The 21573-nt window shown below is 45.5% G+C and overlaps 2 protein-coding genes across 3 annotated transcripts in view; both read right to left on the bottom strand.

The window, feature by feature from the left end:
• SLC39A13 (solute carrier family 39 member 13) overlaps positions 1-7376 on the bottom strand; it is a 31697-nt gene extending 24321 nt beyond the window's left edge. The window contains exon 1 of one of the 2 annotated variants that reach the window (XM_078602554.1): positions 7252-7376. The gene's annotated coding sequence lies outside the window, so the exon portion shown is untranslated. Of the gene's footprint in view, positions 1-2236; positions 2464-7251 lie in introns of those variants that run through there. The other variant, XM_078602555.1, reaches the window with a different exon arrangement.
• A 12259-nt stretch (positions 7377-19635) lies between these two features.
• Positions 19636-21573, bottom strand: part of LOC144723656 (myc box-dependent-interacting protein 1-like) — a 30855-nt gene continuing 28917 nt past the window's right edge. Inside the window, exon 17 of the mRNA XM_078602553.1 lies at positions 19636-20413. Coding sequence (XP_078458679.1) covers positions 20306-20413 — 108 coding nt within the window. The 3' untranslated portion in view covers positions 19636-20305. The remainder of the gene's footprint in view (positions 20414-21573) is intronic.

Raw genomic sequence — 21573 nt, 5'->3', positions numbered from 1 at the left:
GGACAAAAAGCAACAAGAACCAGCTACCAGAAACACAATAGCATGTTTAAAAAGAAAGATAAGGGATGGAAATGTGAGACTAAAATGTTTTGCCATACAATAGAATTCGCAGAGTAGAGAACAGAGAACAGACGCAAATACAAATTAAGGAGTTGTAACAAGAAACGGAGGAATGAAAGCAGAAAAAAGGAAGTTGACAAACCACAAAAATAGATCTTGGTGACGAAAATAAAAACAATGCACGACAGGCTGGATCGTTTGTATGCGTGTCGAACTTATTTCGCACCGTACGTAGCCAACCGTGCTCTCATACACGTGGTGGAAGAATGGTGGGCAGGTGACCACTGCAATTATTTACATTTATAGATGTCTTGAGGATATTTGTTTTAAATTACTCTGGAAACAAATGACGTTTAAGATGAGGAGTTTGTCCAGATGTTACAGCATACGTGGCCACTGCTCTTTGCAGCGTGAAACAGGGAACCCTCCTGGAATAGATTTAAAAAAATATGGACATCAAAAATAAGGCCCGGCTTTTTGATCTAAATGAGTGCACTATTGAGGGAAGGTCTACACACCACTGCCTGAAAGGTCACCTATTATATACAGGCTTCCCTAGCTTTATTCTTTATCATCAGCCACCATCCCTTTCTAGAGACTTGTCCTGCCCAATCCCACTCACTTTCCTTAATAGTTCTAATGTTGTCATCAAACTGCACACGTTCTCTATTCCACGTGCTCATCTCTTTGTCTCTCAACGTAACTCCGAGCGTACATCTTTTCAGGTTTTGCGGACTTTTTAGTTTTTGTGCGAAAGATATATATTTTTTTTGTTATTGACCATGTATCTGAACCATGCGTCAGACAAGACAGGACACGCTGATTAAAAATAAAATAGCAAAAACACAAAATGCTTGGGTTTAAGCTGCACCTCCATGCATGCATGCAAGCCTATGCATGCATAATAGTAATTCCACCAAGCCAAATGGGTGTGTTCCTGGAGGCAGCGTTGGTTTGGGTTGACTGCATACTTAACATTCAATGACTATGCCTGGCTTTTGGCAAGCTATCCTGTACGGGCGTCTCACATACCATGGTTACAAGCCCCAGCTGTATTATAGGATGGTGGAGCCACACACTAATCCAACAAGACCGACCCCCCCCCACCCCCATTTACAATGATTCAATATCAATTTCGATTTAAAGCTTTCGTGACTGCAGGGATTCATCTTCTCGGTTCTTTTGGTAAAGTCACGAAGAAGGGAAATAATAAAATAAAAATAAAACATAATAAAATAATTCTCACGACGTTTCGGCCACAATGCAAGCAGCCGTCCTCAGGTGAAGAGCAGGTCTGTCGGGAAGACGCTGTCTTCCCGACGTCGTGAGAATTATTTTATGTTTTATTTTTATTATTTTATTTTATTTTATTATTTCCCTTCTATGTGACTTTACCGAAAGAACCAAGAAGATTAAATATCAAGTCAAAGTGTCTACCTGCCTGGTCAATCGGGCAATGGCATGGAACTCATCTCCATTTGGTCGCCTTAAAACTTGTGGTGGAATTTCCACTGTTCAATGGTGGGGGGCAGTCTCTCCGTTAGATGACCAATGTTGACTTCTCACTGCTGTAGATATTTGATTGACTCTATAGAGGAAGATGGGCTGAGTGGTCTCACAACTGGGATTTCAACTTTGAAAACATTCGAATTGTGATTCCAGCACTCTGACCACTGAGCCATCTGGACATGTGTATGCAAGTCATTAAAAATGGCGAGCCGCTGGATTTAATAACACATGGGTTTTGTTTATAGATCAAACGTTTGTCGCACGCGAGGCAGAGAGCCCAGTTCCGTAGTCACAACAACTCAGTTGTTATACCGCCACTCCTCTCAATAAGCATTCCAATGCAAATGTCACATTTTGTTACAAAACACAGCGATAGTGTAAGAACACTTGAAATATATCACGTAAGACTACAAGACTGTTGAGTCTACTATTAAATAGCATTTGTTAAAGTTGTTCGGAATTTACAGGACCAAATCTGACGATGACTCAAGCTTTTCCGCCTTTGCTCCGTTCACTTTTAACGCCAATTCATTTTTGCTCACCATCATTCCCGTGAAAAACCACGTAATCTATTTAAATACAGACTGATCATGCCAACTCAAAATGCAGCGGACCTTTTCTCCAGACAGACTTTTCAGTAAATACACAGAACAGATATGTACAATACCTCGGCTGTCAATGACGACGTTGCAGAAGCCTCCACGCTTTGCTCGCTTCAGCCGAGACACTGCGCTTTACAACAGAGCCCAAATCATCAGTGGGCGCTCGCTTGAGCCTGTGTGATTGGTTCTGCAGTAACCAGCTAAGCGCCACGCAGATGATGATGATGGGGAGGTGGCCAGGTGGCTCAGGGTGCTAATACTGTCAGAGCACTGAGCCAGAACGCCCCTCGGACCTGGGCTGGACTCCCAGTTCAGCCACCTGTGATGAATCTGATATTTTTCTTACGATTAAACAGCTTTTCCTCTAAATGTATTTAAATTGCGCTTTTGGCATAATTTCATGACATGAAGTAACGGTTCGGATCTCTCTCAAAGCAGCGCAACTCTGCATGCCAGAGAACAGCCTGCAGATTAACGTAGCTTGTCGATTGTCTCAGCCCAGTTAACAATTATTGCATAAAAAAATTCCACAATTATCAAATAGGTGTTTTCAATAAATTTGGGTTTATTCAAGCTATGAACATTAACAAAAGTGTTTGGTTTTATTGAGGTGTGTCTAACACTCTGTACAGGGCATTTTAAAGGTGTGCCCCGAGTGTTGATAGTAGTTCCATGGCATCATCTTGGGCCTTGTTGTTGCTCTGGAGACCGGGAGATCAATGATCCATATTCGATGTTCGGTCGCCGATTTGAAATGATTCGTCGTAATTTCTTTCTTAACAGAGTGGTCCGCGTGAAGGCTGTCATCTTCCACCTCATACACGACATAGAATGACGCAATACCCGATCCACAAATACGAAGGAGTTATCACAGCGATACACGCTGCTACTCCTGACGCAGTTATCTGGCTTGACCACCTGAATGTGAAATGATAGTTGTTCCTCTGCATCTACAACATCAGCCGTACGAAAGAAGAACTTTAGGCATTACCCGAAATAAACTGATTTAACTTCCAGGGCTATCTACATATATAAAAGGGAAATTTGTGAAAAGGTGTGTCTGTTCGAAATGTTTAGCATACTTCCCGACATGCAATAAACTTGAAATTTGGCATGCGGGTAGCTTCCAGACAGTACACAATGCAAAACGTATAAAAATAGACTTTTGTATTTGGGGGGGGGGGGGGGGGAACGCAATAATGCATATATTTTGCACGCCAAGTGAGCGTTGACGTCACATCTGTGATGTCAACCGCATGCGGCAGCGTTACGCAGTGTGCCTGCTGACGTCACGCACCCCCCACACCCTCCGCGTACGTGTCTTTACCGAAAGAACCAACAAAGAGTATACACATTCCTGCAGTCACGAAAGCTTCAAATCAAGAAAGAATCCAAGTCTCGGGCGAAGCCAGGTCGTAAAGCTAGTTCTTTCATAAACAATTGTCTACTACTAGCTGTGACTTTGAGAGCCCAAAATGGATTTTGTTATTATTACATGACACAACTTCAACATAAGTCATTTATAGTCATAGAGACAGTATACCACTCTGTGGTATACTGTCTCTATGACTATAAATGCTACAAATGGAAACGTGTGAAAAGCTAGCTACTCTGTTCGTGACATTTTTAATCAAAGCAGCTGCACTATTTCCACACATAACTATTGTTTATTTACCAATGCCTTTCACTGCACCACACAATGTGCCTGCTGTTGCTGCCAGTACTGTTGAAAGGATGCCAAATGATGGCATTTAATGGACCTTTTCACGTGAGCAGAAACTGCACAATAACCAGAAATGCGGATGATTTCATGAATTGGCAAATGTAGTTTTAAAAATGTGCGTGCGTTCTACGTCTATGCAACCAACTGATGAAGGTTAACATTTAAATGCCGAGAGAAATGTCAGCCCTCTATACGCAAAATTGTGTTACATTCTTACACGGAATAACTGAAGCATGGGTGCTTGTGATCTTATTAAGGATTTTTTTCCCGAATTTTCTGACAGGACTGTGGCGCACACACACAGACAGGAGCTTTTGGCTTGTGTACAGAATGTGAGGAATGTCACGCCAGTAGAGGGAAAGTAAGTTGAAAGTTAGAGGAAAACTTGTCAGGACACCGTTGTAGACATAATCAGGAAGAGGTTGTGATGGGTGGGATGTTTGCGCAGGATCGAGGATGGCATGTTCCCAAGGCAGACATTGGAGTGGAAACCAGAGGTCAGTGACCGTCGTGAAGACCTAAAGCCAGATGGTGAGATGCTCTATGATCAGACTTCAAGGGTTGGGTGAGAGGTGAACAGCAGATGTGTGACGTGACAGAAGAAAGCAATTTGGTGCTGTGGCAGAATAAGCAGTACTGGCTGTGATGACTCACAACGGAAAAATAATGCTACTCAGGTAGCAATCGCAGAAGGTGGCGTGACATAAAACTCTCAGGGTGGACCGGGGGTGGATAATACTCTTAATAAGTCACGTAGCAAGTGTGGTGGGCACAGGACATCTGATATGTGTGAAGCGCAGCTTGCTTGATTAGGGAATTTCTCACAACCTGGTTAGATGCCACGTGGTACGAACGTGACCCAACAAAAGAACAGTGCACTGATGAACCCAACTTGAAATGTAAAACCCTATGAGGGGCTATTCAAACATTATAGGAATAACACATAATGTCTGCTCCTGTTGCCTTTCCACTTCGTCTACATCCACTTTTTTGCTGAGTAATTGTCTCAAATACCCTTTTTGCTTTGGTGCCTTGAGATGTACAGCATGACGAGCTATTTTTTTTTATAACAAATGATGGATATGTTAAGAACTGACCACCACTGAAATGTGAAATTTGCAACACCAGCTCAGATACTGAAATTGAGATGTGTCACCCTATTTTCTCACTTGAAAACAAAGAGACCACGTTATCTTTTACTTGTGAAGGTTATTTTGTCACTACATCTCCATGCCATGTCGATCACGGGGTTGTTTCACAATGCGTCATCACGTACATCAATGCACGTTGTTAAATGGGTTGAGGGGAGGGGTACCAAGACCCATTTATCGATCACGCACCACTAATGTTAGCCACGGCCTGGAATCTAACTCAGTTCGGTAGATTCAGGGCATCACCCTACCCACTGTGCCACCCCACTCAAGCAAAAATTATAAAATGAATCAAGTTACTGCAAACACAAACAAACCACTTTATTTCAACATCAGTGTGTGTGAGCCAGGGTTCCCTTCTGAACCACACCTCCGCTAAGCGCGGTTGGCTACGTACGCTGCGAAATAAGTTCAACATACAGACCCTCTTTATCCAATTCAGAGTGAGACCCCTTCACCTAAAGCTGGGGTCACTTAGGCCCCTCTTGTCTGGACCCTTCTGTGGGCCCCTTTATTCCTTCCTCAGGCCAAGCCACCAAAAACCACAAGCCCCCAAACTCAGGCCCCCTGGCATCTCACTCCACCCCGGCTATAAACGCAGCTCCCACCCACCCTCCCTCCCCGCCCAGGAATGAATGTGCCACGAAAAGGCTCCCTATGCACAACTGGTGGTTCAGGCTCCCGTGTCTGATGTGCGTGAACAATTCCCCAAGTTGATTTCTTTCTCACCCTACCTTAGCTTGTGCCGAATTATTAAACGAGAACCTATGGGGGGGGGGGGGGATCTCAAACATTCCGTGGACTGCGATATTGGTTCGCATGGTGGTTAAATTAACGCTAGCGCCATGCTTAAATCGATGTTACATTTATTTTAACATACGTGAACAAAAACGAGTGTAGTCAACAACGCAACTGCTCAATTTAGCCTTTGAAAAATGATTGAAATTAACATGTTGTACTATTTTGCTTGTATTTAATGTCGATGTAGTTTTTCTTGTAATTTATTTTGCTAGGTATTTAAACTAAACGCTGTATTTTTATCCCCCCGGCTACAGTTAATATTAGTGACCGGTGATATCTAAATCGTTTCCCTCATCAGGGACCAGCACTGACCAGCGAGGTGAAGTATGGTCAAACAAACCGCACGACGGACGCAACGTGGGAAGGCAGTGGAATGAGTAATGGCTGGTACACGTCTGTGAAAAAGAGCTTCATAGCTCATCGGATTCCTTCAGTATATTCCGACGATTCTGATTCTGATATACAGTGATCCGGTTACAGAAAAATTACAGGTCTAACGCACCTTTAGAAGGGGTTGTGAATAAACGTAAATACGTGTTTGAGATTAGTGGGCGACGTAGAGGCTTCGGAATAAATTATTTTAGCTGTGATTTACCCCCTATCGTGTTCACGGGGAATCTGTTAAAATATTAGTTCTGTATCCCATACATCACCAATCCTTGTGGGATTGTTATTAGGGCAAGTGGACAGACAATCACATCACTGCGACATGGCCAATCATCACTCCCTCCGTGATAATTGTGGAAAGTAAACAGTGACCGTCAGACGGACGTACTGGCCCCGACGTGCTAACGTGTAATTTACACCAGAAATATAAAAAAGCATTAATGCACCTCCCATTAGCACGGTCGGCTACGTACGGTGCGAAAGAAGTTCAACACATACGTACACACGCATCTCTCTACCAACAACCCACAAACTCTGTAAGATAACATCCCCATGGTCAATAAAACGAGCACCACTTTGCGGTAAGCCAACAGTGGTCGTCCTGTGTAACAGACTTCCCTCTGCCATAGTAATGTGGAATTCCCACGACTTATCTATGCGCCCGGGGACAGTTGGGCCATCACCGGTCTCGCCTGATATTTCTCGCGGGAAGCCTGCGGCTAGGCCGCCGGTCAATAGACGGCCAAGTGCGTCCATCGACCACGCAAACTCCGCGGCCACAACCAAGACGCTGATCAATTAAACTTTTTTTTATACAAATACCTAATTAAACGGGTTTATTTTGTACGTATACATATGTAAGTAAAACAACACATTAATCCGTAAGTTTACTACGTAACGTTACGGAGACGTTCGTGATTTTAGGAGAAAAAAAAAAGTTTAAATCTCGGCTGTCGAAACCTTGGCTTTGTATTTGTTAAAGCGCGAACTCTTGCGGGAGATTTACCACGAAGCCTACCTTGGAGTAGATGCTGCTGCTGCTGCTGCTCTTTAATAACACTTCACCGTCCTTCACTCCCCAGTCAACTTTCAGAACTTGCTCGCTGGCATCACCGAGCGGGCGAAATCCTCAGAGCGACTCCCTCCCTCATGAATATTAAGTGCGCCGCTTCAAGACTCATGAATATTTAGTAGGCCGCTTCAAAACTCATGAATATTTAGTAGGCCGCTTCAAAACTCATGAATATTAAGTTATCCGCTTCAAAACTCATGAATATGAATTCTAGATTTGAAGCTTTCGTGACTGCAAGGATTCATACACTTAGGTTTTTTCGGTAAAATCACGTAGGTAAAAAAATTAAATAAAAATAATATAAATAATAATATAAATAAAATAATAAATCACGACGTTTCGGAGGCAACTAGGGGTCGGCACGGTTTGGCTCAAACCACCAAACCGCGGTTTGAACCGAACCAAATCGGTTTGGTTTGGCTCTGTTTGAACTGGTTCGGTTTGGTTTGGGGCTACGAAAACCGACTCGGTTTGGCTCGGACAGGGTGGAACCGGCTCAAACTAGTTTGGTTGGTTGTAAAGGCGACACGAAAGGACATGCTGTAGTTGCCTTTGCTGCGAATTCACTTTGCAATTGCATCTCCATGGCTCGAGCGGCTCAAGACGGCGCCATCCCCGGCGGCTCCAGCATCACAAGGTATCTCATCCACGACGTGGAAGAGACCAAACACGCCGGTAGCGACGAGGAGCCGATGGCGAGCGAACGTGAGAGCCCGGACGCCACGCGCGGCGACATGCGGCAGAGCCTCATGCGCACCCTCGGCGCCGCAGCGCTGCAGACCGCGACGCAGCCCAAGCCCAAGAAGGCCCGTGTGTCCCGAGCGCTGTGGCACGACGAGTACTTTGAGACGAGCCAGGCCGCGGGCGACGTGCAGAGCCGGACCTGCAAGATCTGCACCCTCCAGTACGTGGGCTCCACCTCCTCGGGCACCCGTATCAAGCATCTCAAGACCCATGGGATCGTCGACCCCGAGTCGCCCACGGTCGTCACGTCGCCGCCGACGGGGAAGGGTTTGCTCGTGCAGTCCAAGATGGCCACGCCCATGTCAGCGCACGCGAGCAAGGCCATGGACAGCTTTGTCGCCGAGTACATCGCGACGAGTGGTCTAGGCCATAAACACGTAACATCGGATCCCTTTACGACTCTTCTTCAACGAGCTGCCCCGGGTTACGAGCCCAAGTCTGAGCGCACGGTCAAGCGCCGCATGCTCGAGATGTATGTCGTCCTCAAGCTACTCGTGCTACAGTACTTTACTACTTTTGGCTCTTGCGTCTCCTTGACCTACGACGGTTGGACGAACGACGCCATGACCGGCTTCTTCTCGGTCACCCTCCACTGGATGGACCCGGCGTCGTTCTCCATGTGCAACTGCATCATTGACTTCTTTTGGGTGGCCCCGGGCGAAGGCGTGGGCAAGCGCATGGCGCAGCGCCTGCACGAGCTGCTCGACGACTTTGGCGTGTGGCCGCGCCTGCTCGCCGTCGTCACCGACAGCGGTTCTGACGCCGTCGCATCCGCCAAGTCCCTCACGCTCCTCGAGGGGAGCAACCTGCGCTCGACGTGCTGCTTGCGGTGCATCGCGCACTGCGTCAACCTCGGCGTCAAGGCCTCATTCGGCGCGTTCGAGACACTGCTGCGCAGCCTCCGCGCGACGCTCGGCGCTATCCGCAAGAGCAAGACGAAGAGGGCGGCCTACACGTCGCTCGCGCGGCACTACCTCAAGTGCCCGCTGCAGCCGCCTTGCCTCGACGTGGTCACACGTTGGGGTAGCACGTACGTGATGCTCACGGCGTCGCTAAGGCAGCGCCAAGTGATCGACGCCATCTGCCTTGAGCCCGGCTGGTCGCGGAGCCAGGCCGGCTTGTCGGACGAGCAGTGGGAGCAGGCGGCGCTGCTCTGCCAGTTCTTGGAGAAGCCGGCGGCCATCTCCGATGCCATGGGCGCCGAGGAGTACTGCACCATCTCGAACGCCATCACGGCGCAGGAGGCTCTCTTGAGCCACTGCATGACCCACCGCCCGAGTCCTCATGTGGTCGTGAGCTCGGCCGCCGTGACCATCTCCGACTACATGGTCAAGTACAGCGACCTTCTCTCGTCCGAACCAAGCCGCGTCGCCTGCTTTCTCGACCTGCGCCACCCCAAGCCCGCGGCCTCGAGCACCGAGTACAGCAATATCAAGGACATGATGACGGACATTCTCAACCAGCGCTACCCAGCGTTGACGACGGACGCGGTGCCGAAGGCGGCGCCGCGTGGCGGCATTAACATCCTCTTTGACATGGTCTACGCGCCCAACGCTCACGACGGCGCCGCCTCCGAGGTCGACCGCTTCCTGCTTGAGCCGACTCAGGACCTGAGCATGGACGTCGTCGAGTGGTGGAAGCTGTACGGCGGCAAGTACCCGCGCCTACGACGCGTGGCCCTCGACTATTTGCCTATCCCGGCGTCGTCCGTGCCCTCCGAGAGAGCAAACTCGGCCGCCAAGCGCTCCTTTCTCGACCGACCAAACCTGCACAAGTGCACGTTCAAGGCCGAGATGTGTGTGCGCTCGTGGGCGCGGATGTTGCCTAGTGTTGGGGTTTCACTGCCATTGAACTACCACACTGCGTTCAAGGACATTGGGCGTGCCAAGCTTGAGGAGATGGCTGTGGACGACATCGTCGTCCAGTACTTGCTAGTGAATCTCAATATGAAGAAAGCCTGCGTAGAAATTAGCGATTAATACACTTGATATTTGTATTGAATGCGAATATTATTTGCCGCGCATCTTTTCGGTTCAAGCCAACTCAAGAGGTTTGGTTTAGCTTAATTTGGTTTGGTTTTGGTTTGGTTTGGTTCAGTCGTCGCTGGTTTGGTTTGGTTTGCTCAATTTGAAACCAGTTTGAGTCGGTTCAAACCGTGCCGACCCCTAGAGGCAACACAAGTCTCCTTCATCAGGTGGGACTGTCACAGCTAGATTTACTGTATCAAGTGAGGCAAAATTCCAAGAGACGAGCTCTTAAATACAATTTAAGGGGGAGGGGGGAGGAGCTTATCTGAATGTGGTAGCCAATGAATGGAAGGTGTTGGGGGGTGGGCGGGGCTAAAATAATTTTTAATTATTTATTATTTTTCTTTTTTCCCTACGTGACTTTACCGAAAAACCCTAAGATCATGAATATTAAGTTGGCCGCTTCAAAACTCATGAATATTAAGTTGATTCTAGATTTGAAGCTTTCGTGACTGCAAGGATTCATACTCTTAGGTTTTTTCGGTAAAGTCACGTAGGTAAAAAAATAGAAATAAAAAAGAATAAAAATAATAGAAATAATAATACAATTATTTATATTTTTCTATTTTTTTACCTACGTGACTTTACCAAAAAACCTAAGAGAATAATATTAAGTTGGCCAACACAACACTCGCGAAACATTCCACCGTGGCCCAAACTTCATGAATATTAATAGTTCGCTCAATATTTTTTTTATCCGCAGCAGCCTCATGTACCTTATTGATCTATTCCTCGACCAATTAATTTTGAGGAGGGTTAAAGCCCAACTCAGGTCTTTCGCTGGAGGTGTAAATACATAAGGGGCCGTCCATAAATGACGTCACGCGATTTTGGAAGATTTTTGACCCCCCCCCCCCCATGTCACACGGCGTCACAAAAAGTCAGACCCCCCCCTCAAATATGACGTCACAAAGCTCTGCCCCCCCCCCAAACCATATTTCCATTTTGAAAATATAACATGCTTCAAATCGCTTTAAACTATTGTCATTGTAGTGTGTGTTTAATGTGGCGCTGCACTCTGATGTTGTAGGAGAAAACATTTCTTAAAAAGTCAATTTATTTAAGTAGAACGTGTTGTCAATATTTATTTAAAGTAACGCATTTCTCAAACACCCCCCCCCCCTCGTCACACATCGTCACGAATGTTTGACCCCCCCCCCTAGGTGCGTGACGTCATTTATGGACGGCCCCTAACGTGTTAAAGAGCAATTCATTCATCTGCTGGACACGTCGATCCACTGCTGGATGAGGGGCCTCCCCACGCCTCTACGGGTCGTGGAGGGATGTGGCGAGCGGTGGCGCTCACGGCCAACACCACAGTGACGATTACCTGAACTCCTAGGTCGGCTCAGCCTCAAATGACTACCTAGTGCGGTGTGCAAACATCGCCACTGGGGAGACAAAGACGGCCGGGCGTCGTCCTGGCCACCCACCCCAGCGTGTGCCTTAATAGGTTCTCGCTAACAACACTTGCCCCTACAATCTGTTAAGGTTATACGGGGGGGGGGTCTTTGTGACCATACTTCACCACGCCGGCCAGTGCAGGATGACCAAGGCGGAGAGCAAAGACGCACCGCCGATGTGCACGGTTGGCTACGTGCGAAATAAGTTCAACATCCTTGGAAGAAAACAAGTTAAGAATCAGGATTTGCTGCACTAACCTCTCATGGACACGATTTCTCGGGTGATGCGGCATTGGCAGAATCGTCCATGCCAAAACAAACTAAAACGCATTCGTCAATATCACTGTGGCCTTAACAACAGTAATTCTACCTCTCTGACGAATGGTCATTGCCCGAAACGTCACCGATTGTATTTATTTTTAAGGTCGTGTTAGCATCCATCTATGACAACCCGTTCGTCCGTGACGGTCACCCATTCGGGCGCTTATCCATGCACAAATCCTGCTCAATTTCTAGCGAGTTCTAGCGAGAGGAGGCGTGTTAGAGCGCATTTAGAGTGATTTATAAACTGTAACACATTCTATGAATCATAAGGACACCACTTAACATTGAATGTTTCCATTACGGAAGTAGAGTAAAGTAATATAATTGCTGGAGGGACACGAGAAGGGAAATATATGATTTCTATGTGCTGCTTAAAACTGACGATTTTCCAGCCTGCAGTTTTATTCTGTACATGATGGGGTGGGGATGGCGGGGGGTTCTGGTCATTTACAAATATGATTATTGTTGATATTCGTGAAGCTAATGGGTTCCTATCGTATGAATGTGGGGACTCCACATAGATATTTCCCAGAGACAGACTACACGACCAAACTGAACATCTTAAGAGCGTGCGTGTTCAGTACAGCTTTGTATGTCTGCGAAGCTTGGAAATTAAAAAAAGATTGACAGAGATAAAATATTGGCACTCGAAATGTATTGCTACAGAAGAATGCCACATCTAATCTTGATCAAAATAGTGACCAACTTAGAATAAAAAAAGTTTGCACATAGAATATGACCTGATACAGAAGGAAACTGACACTATTTGGACACATGCAGGATGGACAACAGGAAAAACACATTCCTGCGGAGGGAGCTGGTAGGAACGTTGGGTTGCTCGGTCAATGGCCAGGGTCAACGGCGGCGTGGTGTATTCCGCAAATATGGCCGACTGTGAGGGCGGGCACAAGCCGGCGTGAGTAGGTTAAACGTTGAGTTTTATAAGGGGACCACGGGGTGACCAGCCCCTCCCCACCCAGCCCCACCCCTCCCACCCCACACCCAGCCCCACCCTCCCCACCCAGCCCCTCCCCACACTCCCCACCCAGCCCCTCCCCACCCTCCCCACCCTCCACTCTCCACCCAGCTCCACCCCTCCCATTTTTGGATGCACGACGGACGGACGGACGGACACAATAATCCCGTGTGGGTTGGTGTAACCAGGAGGTTCCTACCAGTATTAAAAGTGAATTGTTCGGAAAAATGTAAAGAACCGGAAAGAGAGGAAGACCTAACCGAGACCATCTTGGCGACACAAGAAATTTGTGCCAAAAAGATGTGGCACTACTTGGGCAAATTGACACAAGACAGAGGAAAGTGGGAAACAAATTATGAAATTTTGACTTAAAACTTTCGTGACTGCAGGAATTCATATTCGTTGGTTCTTTCGGTAAAAGTCACGTAGATAGAAAATAATAAAAGGAACAATAGGAACATTTTAAATATATATACAAACGTAGGCACAATTTCAACCGAGATGACGGGTACAAACTCAGCAATCACTGGAATGACGTTATCAACCAGTTTAAGTCGTAACTGCTGTCATGTTTCCATTTTAAACACTCTCCGATGCTCACCAGCTTCTTAACCCCTCACACAACCTGCTCCACTTATTCCGCCTGCAACCGCTGGGGTGAGAGCTAAGGTGAGGAGCCCTGCTCTATCCACTGCTGGGCTAGACTACCTCTAGTACACCATGCCTACTGCATGCGCTATTCACTGCTGGCCTATGCTTCATATCTATAGCTTTTGCTCTATCATGGCCTAGACTCCATCTCTATAGGATGCTCTATCCACTGCTGACGTAGACTCTTGTGCCCCGCCCACTCAGTTCTGACACTTGGGCTACGCCCACTTCTAAAACTTTATAAACAGTTGCATTTAGAGGCTTACCCTCCCCCCCCCCTTTTTCTCTCCGCCTTATGACGACCGCTCGTGTTGCGATCGAAACGTCGTGAGTTTTAGTTTCTTTCGGTAAAGTCACGTGGGTAGAAAAATTTAATAAAACAAAAAATAATAAATCACGACGTTTCGATGGATTCCTGCAGTCACGAAAGCTTCAAATCAATATTTTTGTTTTTTTATTAAATTTGTTTAATTTTATGATTTTTTATTTTAATTTTATTATTTTCTATCTACGGGCTATCTGGCCATGGTCGTAATGATGACGAGACAAACTCTCTATCAGTGAGCATCGGTGGCTCTATACTCTTGCCGATGAGTAATATAGAATTATGCCGAAACCGGTCCACAATTTGTCTGCATCAATGCCGGTCACATTTGCTCCCATTTTATTTTGATGCTGACCTAAGGCCCCATAATCACAATGCACTTCGTCAGAAAATGTTGATGGTTTTTGCATAACGCAAAACGTCTGTGTGCTTCTGACACATATTTTGTGTCTCGTCTGAAACTGTGCCTGCAAATGTTTACAATAAGTTCATTGTTGCAGCTCTGGCATGAGAAAAATGGATACTACCCAATGGAACACAGAGTTTAAACACGCCATAAGAGCCGTGGGGAGTGTATGTTAGCAATTACACTGAACAAGTGGATCAGAGAATGTAGGACATAACCTACAATAAAGACTCAGTAAGAGTGAGTGGAACTTGGCCTGGAATAACGATAGATGGGATGATAATCAGTTGGATGAAACTGGTGTCGGATGTGCAGCCAAAGACGAGAACCCGCCTGAGAAAACGGACACGGAGATGGAGCGATTATCGATCGCATCACGCACGGACAGATTGAGGCATGCGAGGTCGAGAGAGATGGCGACGGCGTGCGAAAGCCTTCATCCAGCAGCGAATCGACCGTGGCTGATTACAAATATTGGAAGAGAAAAAAAGGTGAAGATGCATCCCTGCAATTTCTTGCCGAGGCTGACGGAATGGCCTCCACTAGAAAAAGCTTTAGAACAGTGTCCTTCACTCATTTTCAGGGAGGGGGGTAGTGGCACTTTCGCCCATAAGACATCAATGTTGAGGGCCGTCACATATTTGAAGATGCATCCCTGCAATTATTTGCCGAGGCTGACGGAATGGCCTCCACTAGAAAAAGCTTTAGAGCAGTGTTCTTCACTCATTTTCAGGGAGAGGGGGGTGGTGGCACTTTCGCCCATAAGACATCAGTGTTTGAGGGCCGTCACATATTTGAAGATGCATCCCTGCAATTATTTGCCGAGGCTGACGTAAGGGCCTCCACGAGAAAAAGCTTTAGAGCAGTGTTCTTCACTCATTTTCAGGGAGGGGGGAGGGGTGGCACTTTCGCCCATAAGACATGTGTTGAGGGCCGTCACATATTTGAAACCATTGCGGTTGACAGCACGATGGGGGGGGGGGTGTCACGTGTTGTGTATTGTCGGGGGCCGCACGTCAGGGGCCGCACTGAAGGCCACGAGGGGCCCCCAGTGGCCCACGCACCTTGCAATGAATGGCTGCTCTCTGGTGGTAGTGAGGCCGACTCTCTGACGATGGACAGACGTTTCCTCGGAAGAGGTGGGAATACCCACGCTGTACCTCACCATAACTGCGATGTACGTATTTATACCCCAGGGTGGACAGAGGCGGTGTGGGGGGATTTAACATGTCAACTACCTCGCCTGGTATGGGGCCGTCCATAAATGACGTCACGCAATTTTGAACGATTTTTGACCCCCCCCCCCTCGTCACACGCCGTAAACAGTCATACCCCCCTCAAATATGACGTCACAAAGCTCAGCCCCCACCCCCCCAAAACCATATTTCCATTTTGAAAATAAAACATGCTTCAATCGGTTTAAACTATTGTCATTGTAGTGCGTATTTAATGCGGCGCTGCACTCTGATGTTGTAGGAGAAAACCTTTATTAAAAAGTCTATTTAACTAAGCAGAACGTGTTGTCTTTTCTATTTAAAGTTGCGCATTTTGATGTGACGTCACATTTCTCACCCCCCCCCCCCCTCGTCACAAATGTCTGACCCCCCCCCCACATAAGGTGCGTGACGTCATTTATGGACGGCCCCGATACAGGACGTCGGTTTGATCCCGACCTTGACGCCTGTTGTATGTTTGGAGTTTTCATGTTCTCCCCGTGGTCGCGTGGAATTTTCTCTGGTTCCTTCGGTTTTTCCCTTCACATTTCGAAGCATGCATTCAGAGTAATCGGCTGCTATAAACTTCCACGTGATTAGCGACTTCGTTGAGTTATCATTTGTGGCCAGGTCGCTTCTGCAAAAAGCTGTATAGCTCAGTGGGCCTTACCTAGTAAAATAAAAGTTTAGTTTTTAAAAGATTAGTTTCATTTGCTGTTTGTAGTTAAACGTTAACAAATTGACAAAACTCAACATATTCGTAAATAAGACCACGGCCTTAAAATAAAATGTACTAAATATGTGACGATGCGGGCAATGGCCCTTTACAGCACACATTCTGAATTATTTTAAATTTGTGTGCTATTAAGGGCCGTTGCCCGCAACGCCTCCTATATTATATATTTTAATTTTAAGGCTCCACGCAGTGGTATAGACGACCGTGTTGAGTGTTTCTGTGAGTTGGTATTGCTTTACTTCTAACGTAGGTAGAAAGAAAACGTCATCGGGCCACTGGTACATGCACACATTTAATAACAGGAACGAGAAACAATGCTACATTCGGCACATAAAGTCAACGCGAACTTCACTATATTGTACTATCAGCAGACGTTTGGGCATGTAGCATTTCCCGGTACAATACACATGCTTAACAGGGGTTGCTTATTGCTTTCGCGGGTTAACAATGCAAGTGCGATATTCCACATCAACTTTTTTCAACTCGCCTTCGCCACGCTCAACTTTTTTTTATATCACCTATCATTTTTATATCCCGTATTGCGAATGAAGCCACTGTGCACTCCACGCACACGATGGTTGGTATCGCATGGCAAACGCGTACCCACGTCGGTTAGCGAGAGCTGGCATTGTGACACGCGGTGTTATGTCTCTCTGTCGTCGAGTTATCTGCCCAAGGGCAGATTCTTGTTTCAAGTTTCCTCAGCCTTCTCTGATCTTGCGATTTCCTCTTCACTGTTTTGTGTTGAGTTTGTTGTCCTTCCCCCCGCACCTCCAATTAGCACGGTTGACTAGGTACGGTGCGAAAGAAGTTAAACATACAGATTTTGGCATAACGGGCTCCATCTTCAATTCGTCAAGCAGCGCTTTACATTTCTCTACCGCTTGGCATTTACGTCCCAACATAATCCCTTCAGCAAGCCTTCACTTTCTCACTGACAATACACCCCCTATCCAGATAATTTGCCTTCTGCAATCCTCATCATTGGCATGCACAATTTGAAATCTTAATTTTGGAGCTTTCGTGACTGCAGGAATTATTCTTTGGTTTTTTCGGTAAAGTCACGTATAAAGATAAAATAATAAATTAAATAATAGCATACGACGTTTCGATTGCAACACAAGCAATCATCATCAGGTATAATGAAATAGCGACATAGAATCTAACCAGAAAACTATAGACAGACATATAAGCAGACAGATATCACCAAGATACATAGAGAGAGCAACCCAGGAACAGAGAGGGGTGATCGTCTCTGTGGGGTGGCCTTAAATAGACAGAGGGGGGCGGAGGCAGAGAGAGGGAGTGGGGTAGGGAAAAAATTTACATGTCAATGAGTACGAAGGGAAGGCCACCCCACAGAGACGATCACCCCTCTCTGTACCTGGGTTGCTCTCTCTATGTATCTTGGTGATATCTGTCTGCTTATATGTCTGTCTATAGTTTTATGGTTAGATTCTATGTCGCTATTTCATTATACCTGATGATGATTGCTTGTGTTGCAATCGAAACGTCGTATGCTATTATTTAATTTATTATTTTATCTTTATACGTGACTTTACCAAAAAAACCAAAGCACAATTTGAAATTTAAACCGCAATGTGCAACCGCTGCTTTAAATCGACAATCACAACTGGAGGAGCTAATGTATTACTAGTTAATCCAGTGTTGACAACCCCAATGGAGCAGCATTGGTTACTCATTAGAGCGGTGAACCCAAGGAAAATATATCTAGTTTGAGTAAACGTAGGACCACGAGGCTGGTGTCTGCTTTTTTGCCCATTTCCACAAACATCAAGTGGATTCATCAATGATAATACATTAACAGGTTACATTCAAGGATGCTGACATGTCCCACATGAAGTTACGGAAACTGTGGTGTCAAAATCAGAAGCCCTTGCGATAACATTAGCAGTGTCGAGATAAGCGCTGTTATAAATAAAGTTCACCGAGTACATTGTTGTTACACTACTAGATAAGAACAGAAGTCTTAACCACATGCATTAGGTAAGAACACTATTGCACTTGTATTTGTCAATTTAAAAGCGAAGCTTCTGAAACAATTTGCACATGGGACGTCACAAGGTAAAGCATGGGGTGGCCTGCTGTCCTGGAATCAATCATTACCAAACAATGTGAGTTGATCTTATTACACAGATACACAAATTATGTGGTGATGCAGTCTTTGGCAGTGGTGCACAAGGACGATTAACAAAAAAAACTCAACTCGTTCATCAATCACACCGTGGCCTTAAAAGAAAAAAACATAATAGGCGACATGTGTTTTGAAGAAGGGCCATTATCTGAAACATCACGTATTACACATTTTTCTTTTAAGGCCACTGTTATTGACGAATGTGCTGGTTTTTTGGTTTACCACACAGTAGCTATTTTTAAATACAAACATTTTCAAATGGCCAATTATGCTCATGAGCGAAGGTGTTCACGGTTGTGCTGCTTGGCTCTCAAGACTTGTTTTCGGATTGTGACACGCATTATCCGACAGCGTGACATTTTGGTTTGGCGTCCGACGTTTCACTCCACACGCTGGGAGCTCGTTCTGCCAGCTCAATTCAGTTCCTGGAGAAGTTCTCAGCATGTGGAATGAAACGTCGGACATTAGTTCCAAACAACTAGCGGTACAACCGGTAAGCACATCGGAGAGCTACAAAGTTATAGAAGTCACAATGATGCAAGGCCACCCCAAAGACTGGGGAGCATGTAATCGGTGCTACGCTCGTGTTAGTTTCACAGCTAAATGGAGGAGATGCACCAGCCCTATTCTCATTGCTATCTGGCGAGGTGGCACTGTGGTTGGAACGCCTCGCTCAGAATTGGAAGATTGCAAATTAAATTCGGACCCATCGTTCTTTCAGGTAATTAGGACAGCTGCCAGGTCAACAATGCTTGTTTTATTGAGATAATGGCCTCCACCAAAGGTATACGGAATTTCCACAACTGGCTTAGGACTGGTAGTTAAGGTGAGCACTACCACATTGCTCATCTGAGAAGGCAGACTTATCATTCTTATTGAGATTTCATGAACGGTGTTGACGGTGGTTATATAGTGTTGTTTTAAATTTATCAAGTTGCTCGATCACAACTCTCCTTCTCAAATGACAGTAGGTTTATCACAAATCAAATGGATGTTTATTACCGATCGTCTGTGTGATTCAGATACATTAACAATGAGTCACACAATGCTGCTAATGGGTTTTTTTCCATCGTGAACTTGAAATGATTTCAAGTTAAACGCCAGAAATGTCAATCAAACAGTAAGTCATCCTGCTCTAAGTGGTGCGAGTTAAACAGCAAAGGGAAAAAAAGCCAAGTGGCCTTTTAGATTAAGCCGACGATTAATCTACTAAAATAGGGGCCATCCATTTAGTACGCATGCAAAAATCTGTGAAAACTTGACCCCTCCCCCTCTACCTCATTTGAAAACAAATTATCAAGGCTTCACCCCCCCCCCCTTTCCTATGCGTACGTACATTGTCAGTAGACCCCCCCATCCGCAAGCGTACGCATTATGGTTAACCCCTCCCCCCTCCATGCGCACGTACTAAATGGATGGCCCCATAAGCTGCTTAAATTGTATGCGAATGAACATTAGGCTCATTGAACGAACAAGATCGAACATACACAGGATAACGAACGAGACGGTACAAACAAGGAAATACATTCTTCAATCGAATTGCGACTCCCAAATCGGAAGAAAATATCGAATCGCCGGGTGGTAAGTTGGTACACGCCTCTGGTTTTACAGATGTCACAAGCGAGTGACGTGTTTTTAAACACTGCATCCTAATTAGTCAGTAAGCTACCATGAGATGACTTTCTTTTAATAAGCTAATTGTTAAAATGAATACATGAACAGGCAAAGACAACTGTTTAATTGGCAAAATGAAATAACATTCAAATTATCGATCAACAGACCACCCAAATCAATATATCTCGTCGCATTTTGTTCAATCAAAGCAAAGCACAGACTTTTTTCCAGCGAGTACATTTCAAATCAGTCTGAAACACCACTGGGAACTCATTGATACGGAAGGAAAACTGTTCAACCAGTTAAACGCCTTTTCATTGAAGGGTTTAAACAGATGGCTGGCTAGTTTACTTTCGTATCTTTATTACTCGCAATTTGCCGAGGCAGCACATCATTACTAGTGCGCGAGTCTCTTGGAGTGGCGCTTAGTCTACGCGCACGGTGAAGTTTTCTGGAAACACACCCTTGTGTCCATCAAGATCTTTGTGAGTGATCCAGTCAGCTTCCTTGATGCCCAGAAGCCAGCCGGAATCCTGCGAGTGCAAACACACATGCAGGTGGGGTTGTGGACCAAATGATAAATTTCGATTTAAAGCTTTCGTGACTGCAGGGATTCATCTTCTTGGTTCTTTCGGTAAAGTCACGTAGAAGGGAAATAATAAAATAATACAAATAAAACATAATAAAATACAATTCTCACGACGTTTCGGCCACAACGCAAGCAGGAGACTTTGTGTAAGCAGCCAATTTCAAGGGTTCATAAAATAACACTCCAGCAGCAAAGGGGTTATCTTCTGGGTTCGCTGATGTTGCTGTATTGAAATAAATGGGCCCCATGTTATTCATGGAGGTCACGGTGCCTGTAACATTAGGTCAAGACAGCAGCATTCGTGATACACGCCATACCCAGCAGATGAGACTCACATTTGAAACTGGTCCAAGGTTATTTTGCTGACACAACATGCTGTTATAAAACACTGGCCCAAAAAATGTTTTTTGGCTGATGGACCTTCTTAGGTTTTTTCGGTAAAGTCACGTAGAAAGTAAAATAAAATAAAAACAAAAATCACGACGTTTCGGAGGCAACACAAGTCTCCGTCATCAGGTGGGACCGTCACAGCCAGATTAGCTGTATCAAGCTAATCTGGCTGTGACGGTCCCACCTGATGACGGAGACTTGTGTTGCCTCCGAAACGTCGTGATTTTTGTTTTTATTTTATTTTACTTTCTACGTGACTTTACCGAAAAAACCTAAGAAGATGATTCCTTGCAGTCACGAAAGCTTCAAATCTAGAACTGATGGACCTTGATGTAATTTTATTTTTCTTTGTCGCTGATACAAACCCTTGCTTATTTATTTATTGTACTGCTCACAACTTTGCTGTTTTTTCCCAGGAGTTTTCTGTTGCGTGTAGTCACTTTAAGATGTTTCTCGTTCATGATTTTGTTTTGTTGCGGTTGCAGGGTTATACCTACGAAATCAAACTGAAATCAAACTGAAATAACTCACCAAAATAACATATACTAAGTTTATACTATCTATACGGGGATGCACGTCAAGCACTAAAATATCCACTTCATGAAGATACAGAGTACAGGGATTTATCGTGGTCCTTAAATCAAATATCAGCTATGGCTCACTTGCCTCATTCCCCTTTATCTCATAGGCATTTTAACACCAACTGGGGCAGTA

This window comes from Lampetra planeri, chromosome 18, assembly GCF_965212315.1.
Source record: "Lampetra planeri chromosome 18, kcLamPlan1.2.h2, whole genome shotgun sequence".
Classification (NCBI taxonomy): domain Eukaryota; kingdom Metazoa; phylum Chordata; class Hyperoartia; order Petromyzontiformes; family Petromyzontidae; genus Lampetra; species Lampetra planeri.
Note: the sequence above shows the minus strand (reverse complement) of the source record. Positions and strands in the feature narration are given on the sequence as shown.